Source organism: Ips typographus, linkage group LG12, assembly GCF_016097725.1.
Source record: "Ips typographus isolate SLU linkage group LG12, UJ_Ityp_2.0, whole genome shotgun sequence".
Taxonomy (NCBI): domain Eukaryota; kingdom Metazoa; phylum Arthropoda; class Insecta; order Coleoptera; family Curculionidae; genus Ips; species Ips typographus.
The window spans coordinates 8,490,907-8,497,653 of NC_138433.1; the positions used below are offsets into that span (position 1 = coordinate 8,490,907).

The window sequence follows — 6,747 nt, forward strand, 5'->3', positions numbered from 1 at the left end:
AAACGTTTCTGTGCTAGACGAGGAAAGCCTGCGCACATTCATTCTGATAATGGTCTGAATTTTGTAGGCGCAAATAATTATTTTTTAGAATTATACTCCTTACTAAATCAAAAAGAGCATAATAACATCGTGACATCCTTTCTGGCTGAGGATCAGATAAAGTGGCATTTCATACCCGCTCGGTCACCTCACATGGGAGGTCTTTGGGAGGCCGCTGTGAAGTCCGCAAAATATCATCTTCGTAGAGTTCTTGGCGATTCGTGTTTGACTTACGAAGAACTATATACATTGCTTGTCAAGATTGAGGCATGTTTGAATTCACGGCCTCTCACGTCTATGTCTACTGATATAAACGATTATCTTCCTTTGACCCCGTCCCATTTTTTAATCGGAGACTCACTACTTACCTTACCGGACGACAATGTTAGAGACGCAAAAACATCGTGTTTAAACCGATATCAACATGTGACCCAGATGTACCAAAGGTTTTGGTGTAGATGGTCAAAGGAGTACCTTGGATCCCTACAGGTCCGAAACAAATGGCAACAAGATCTTGGCAGCCCACTGAAAGTTGGATCCCTCGTCATCCTAGTAGAGGATAATATGCCTCCGTTAAGGTGGCCTATGGCCCGGATAACCCAACTACATACTGGCAACGACAATATTGTCAGAGTAGCGACAGTACAATTATCCCATGGAAACGTCGTCAAAAGGGCTTTGTCAAAAGTGTGCCCTCTTCCAGTTGACGTAGTGGATCCTGATACAGACGAATCACCAGATCAACCTGGAGCCGGGAACAGAGAAATGGAACAAAAAGATCAGAGCTGTACCGTTTAAGGTGTTTTGGTGGTGGTAAACCATTTTTTAAGTGTTTTTCTGTGCGAAAACATTATTTACTCATTGAAAAGTAGAACGCGCGGTATGTTAGTGTTTCCCTAATTTAAAAACAAATTAGTGGCAACGTCGGCAACGCCGTAGTAAAATAAAGTGTCACGTGCGTGTGGAGGGGGGAAGAAGGAACGAGAGCGCGACGGCAAGGTTGTGAACGCACGCGAAAGAAAAAGTTGTAAAAAGATATTTTTTTGTCTCTTGTAAATAGTTTAGTCTAGTTTATAATAAAGTTTTGAGTTGAATACAGTCCACTAGTTTGCATTATTGGAAGCAACTACAATCCACGTAACACCTGGTATGTATAAAGATTGATAATTTCACTTAAGACATTTTTTATATAGATTGAGTTCTCTTTAAAAGTAGTTTTCTGCACAATATAAGATATTAGTTTAATTTTTGATTCCAACAATTTTTCGTGTTTGCCAACTTATTCAACGGTTTTGTTGAACTTTGAAATTATTTGCAACGATATTGAATTTTGCTTAAATACATTTTCCCCTAATTGATTTTGATTCGATTGAACTTGCTTAATAATTTGATCGTATCGTTCGCCATCTGATTCATCTAGGTTCCCAGTTACTGCTTTAAAGACTGATCCTAGCATATTTACTAGTCCTCGTTTAATTCGTTGCGACTGATAACGATTTCTTTTATTTTGTTTTCTACCCTGTTTTGCGATATTCCTAGTATTTGAAGATGAATTGCATTGTCATGTAAATACTCAGTGTGAGTTGTTAATATATTGGTAATATTCTGAGCTTTCAAATGCAACTTATTGATTTCCATAATTATTGGATTAAGATCATAATAATGAATTAAAATAAATCTATAATCAAGCATCTTTGCATTCCCTAATTTTATAGGAATTAGGCCGATATTGTCATTTAACTTTCGGAGTACAATCTTATCTTGCAATCCGATACTGCAACATACCAGGATGCTGTTCGCCAGCCTGAAAGCAAAAATGATGATTGTTTCATATCTGAATACTTGTATTATATGATATACGTTAATGATACGTGCTAGTACTAAAAAACTAAAGCTACTACACATGTTACTTTGCATGATAATAAAAGTGTTATTTAATCAAAACTAAACTTATTTCTAAGGGGTCTTTTTATATTTGCCATGTGAATTTTCCCATGGGCATTTGTTGTTACTGTTTTACAATTTTTATCGACCTTGATGATTTTCTCCGGTTTAGTAAATTTTTCTGCTAGCTTTTGACGAGCAAAGTTCTTTATGTAAACATCTTGTCCAGTTTCAAATGAATCGGCATTCTCACGAGTTTTATTAATTTTGCTGATGACATTTTCTTTGTTGTTGACAAGTTTTTGATTAAGTGTTGAATAAAGAAGTTTTGCTTTATCTTTGTGATTGGTAATCTGACAATAATAGTTGGTCGAGATTTAAGTCGAAAGGGTCATTATCAGTGATGTGACCATTGATAACATCTATCGGCTTCATTTTGATTACAGAGTGCACAGTATGATTGTAAGCTAAAACTGCATATGTCATATTTTGATAAATTTTCGAACTTTTAAAGTTTTGGGCGTTTAAAAGTCTTATATGTTTACTTATAGTAGAATGGAATCTTTCTACATTGCCATTGGATTTAGGGTGGTGTGGAGAAATAAAGTGAATTTTAATTTTATGTAGTGTCAATAATTCTGTAATAACAGCATTTTTAAATTCGGTGCCATTATCTAGGATTATTTGCTTTGGAACGCCGTGATGGGAAAAGAAAATTAATAAGTTGTCAGCAATTTTTGTGGCAGCTAATGATCTTAAAGGGTAGGCTTGGCCATACTTAGAAAAACTATCCATGATGGTTAAAAATTTTGTCTATTCAAGTGTATAAGTGGCTATATGAATTATTTCGAATGGTCTAGTCGGAGTAGGGGTCAAGTTCATTTCAACTTTTACAGGGTGTCTATCATATTTACTCTTAATGCAATTTTCACATTGGTTTATGTATGTTTGTACAGAATATTTTTGTTTAGGCCAATAATAACGTTCTTTAATTTTAAATAAAGTCTCATCAAATCCTCGATGATTAGTCTTACCGCAATGATAGTTTTGTATTATTTCTTCTATGTCTGACTTATTTGTAACGTAAAGTAATTTTTTTAAACATCTCTTGAGATTTAGAGAAGGCCATCTAAAATACTTTCTCACTACTTCGCAAAATTGTTGGTTGCCTGGTTATTCGAAGTACAGATGATATTGTTTACCGGGGACAATGTTTTCTTTGATTAATTTTAAAACATCGTTTTCGAAATTACTTTTACTAAGTTGTACAACCAAGCGGCGAATATAATTGATAACTTTGGGTTTACCGGTGAGTGTAATGTTTGCGATAATATTATGACGAGTTACAAAGTGAGCTTAATATTATGGAACTGAACTCGAGCACTGCGTTTCTAATAATTTTATATAATAATACATGCTGACACATTACATGGTTTAAGTATAAACATTAGGTATTCCTAGTAAAAGGGTTAAAATGAGACTACGTCGAATTTGGAAATTACACTATGATATATGAGACTTCTGGATCATGTGAGGTTTCGGACATTGAGGCTGGAGGCATCCTTCTTAGCACACGGTAGATCTTCTTGTAACTTAAATAGATGCAAGTTAGTACTACAATAATATATAATGGAATGGTCCATATATTAAAATCTTGATTTGGTTTGGCGTTTTGTAGAATGTACTTTGTTTTTTCACTTTCACTATTGAGAATGTCTTGTATTTGTTGCACTTTATTAAAATTTAGAGCAATAAACTCGCTAAACTTCGTTTCACCGAACTTGAGAGGTTTGTACTCGTAGTTTTCAATTGAAGTGTTTAACACAGGAAGTTCAATTCTCTTGAAATCGATTTTAGAGTTCTTATAGGTTTTTAGATGAAAGTTGTTAACAATAACTTCATAATCGTTGCTTACTTCTACAAGGTAGGATTCTTTTAGAGGGACATTTTCCTTTGTTGATCCACAGAGTTGGTGTACCACTACTTGATTTGGGATAATAAGCATCCACTTCTGTTGCTCCAATTTTTCCATCTTGATGTATTCCACGTCAACAGGCATCTTGAAAAGTTTTCATTGAACTTCAGCATCTGTACTTCACAAGGGCTCTGGTCATCATTTGGTACGGAGTTGATTTCATGACAGAGGTATTCTTGTTCTTTCACGTTCTCGCAAGAGTCGTCAAAAACAGCATGCTTTTCTTCATTAAGGATTAGGTATTTTGAGAACGGAAAAATTACTTTATAGGAGATTAGACTAGGTGTCGGTAGAGGATACAGCCGATAAAGGGTGTAATTATCCTTTTCAACAATTGGAACTTCAATTATAACGACAATTTGATCTTGTTTTGAATAGCTTTTAATTTCCAAAATTCTTTACGAACGTTTTCTTTATATGGTAAGAATGACAATTTTCCAATATTTCCAATTTCCTCTGATATTGTTTGAATTTCTTCTAACAGATCTTCGGGATGTAAGATCGAATTATGAAATGTATTTAATTTTGAGAAGGTTATTGCAACGGAGTTTTTCGAATATGTCATATATTTCTTGATATGAAGTGATTATTTGTGTTAGTTAGTAGTAGTGTCTATCTTCCAAACCTTTTGCATCTACACGTTTTACAGCACTTTCAACTTGAAGAAGCCGTGATTCTAAAATTAGTTGGTTATGAGTTACATTTTCGGCTACTTCTTTTATTAAGTTATTAGAGCTTTGCATAATAGTTATCTGTTCTTGTACTATTGTTTTTAGATTGTTTTCATTCTCTAATACTTGATTTATTTGTTTATCATACCTCTCAGCATCTTGTTGGTCAAGGTTACCTGTAAGAGCTTTAACAATTGAGCCTAGTCCATTAATTAGTCCTCGTGTTTGTCTTTTGATCCTTAAGGGATTTATTTGTGAAAGTTGATTTTCTTTTCTAATACAGAAGCTAAATTGTATGAATTAAAAAATTCAATTTTGTAAATTGATGATTTGTTTAATGTTTTTAATATATTGTCACGTTAAGGGGTAGCTCAGAAGAAGAAAACCACAGGTATACAGGTAAGCCGTTTTTATTTAAGATAAAACTACAATGGTCTTACCCCCAGATTGCCAAGTAGGCGAGGATCATGATGTAAGGAGCGTCTGGAGGGTTTCGCGGAGGGCGCACGCTTACCGGGGGTGAATAGAACCCTAGACTAGTGTCCCAGGGCATTCACCACGCCGAATAAGACGCGTTGGTACTGTTAAAGGGAGATAAGCCGGTACGGCAACTAATGCTGCTCGCCCGTGCTATTTCCTTTGACAGGCTGATTTCCGGGTGCTTGCACTTGGTTACCAACTGCTCCACTAGAAGCTACACAGATGGTAAACCCAGACTGTCCCAGAGATCAGTGATTAGTACGTGCTTTGAAGCTTTATTTATACCTACATCATGACCCCAATTCGCCGATCTTGTTTACATAGGACTGGTATTGGGGGAGACCGGAGCAACTGTAGGTACGGGACATAGTGTAATTACTATGTTACAATATTTGCTAAGTTGTCTTGCAAAGAATAAAATTCATTAATGATTGGAGTGATATCGTTAATTTGGATGAATGACCATGTATCTATTATATTTTGTGCGTTTCCAAGTTTTTGTGGAAGGATTCCAGGGTTGGAGTTAAGGTTATGGTAAATTACTTCTGTCCTAGTCTGGACGATGATCCTACAACAATAGGAGTTTTTAATTCCTTAACATGTACTATTTCTTCACTATTCTTATTTTTATTTTTTAATCTAACCTTATTATTGTTACGGTTTGGGCCTACTATGCTCGATACTCGATGAAACCGATGCGCCGCAATATCTGGCCGGGCGCGTATTAAAGTAGGCCACAGTTAGGAAGCGCCGCACCTGGAAGATTCGAAGCAAATCGCGAAGCGTTTCGCGGTCATTCTAGAACGTGGTTTGTGAATATAAAAGAAGCGGCGTCGCGTCGACGACAGAGAGTAGAGTAGTAGTGAATTTGGGAACGCGGTAAAGTTTAAATAGCGGAGTAATTGTGGAATTGTAGTAGTGTTTTTAGTAGCTGTGTTAATTATTGTACGGAGTGTTTTGAAGTGTAATAAATTTATTAATTGTTGAGTTAAACTGACTTTGTGTGAACCCACGGGAAAATCGTAACAATTGGTGTCAGAAGTGCGATCAGACTTTAGTGCGACGTGAATTTGAACTAAACTTCGGGTTAAAGACTTGTGTTCAGAACCGGACTAGAGATTTTCGGAACAGTGGTGTGTTAAATTTATTTTATGCCAATAACAAGACGTCAAAGTGCAAACATGGAGGCCCAACTTGCAGCTATTATGGCAATGCTTGGAAAACAAGAAGAGATTCGACAGCAAGACAAAGAAGAACAAGAAAGGATTCGACAACAAACAGAAAAGATTCGACAACAAGACAAAGAAGAACAAGAAAGGATTCGACAACAAGAGAAGGAAGAACAAGAAAGGATTCGACAACAAACAGAAAAGATTCGACAACAAGACAAAGAAGAACAAGAAAGGATTCGACAACAAACAGAAAAGATTCGACAACAAGACAAAGAAGAACAAGAAAGGATTCGACAACAAACAGAAAAGATTCGACAACAAGAGAAGGAAGAACAAGAAAGGATTCGACAACAAACAGAAAAGATTCGACAACAAGAGAAGGAAGAACAAGAAAGGATTCGACAACAAGAGAAGGAAGAACAAGAAAGGATTCGACAACAAGAGAAGGAAGAACAAGAAAGGATTCGACAACAAGAGAAGGAAGAAAAAGAAAGAATGAGACAACAAGATATGGAAATGCGTCAAG

At 35.9% G+C, this 6,747-nt stretch overlaps 1 protein-coding gene across 1 annotated transcript; it reads left to right on the plus strand.

The window, feature by feature from the left end:
- Positions 1-336: 336 nt before the first annotated feature.
- On the plus strand, positions 337-837 carry LOC145736226 (uncharacterized). Its single transcript, XM_081990528.1, has one exon. It carries the CDS (start codon positions 337-339, stop codon positions 835-837), a length of 501 nt encoding a protein of 166 aa, XP_081846654.1.
- Positions 838-6,747: the final 5,910 nt, after the last annotated feature.

Bases quoted from the DNA above. Each gene is read 5' to 3' on its own strand.
- LOC145736226 (XM_081990528.1), top strand. From the start codon at position 337: ATGTCTACTGATATAAACGATTATCTTCCTTTGACCCCGTCCCATTTT.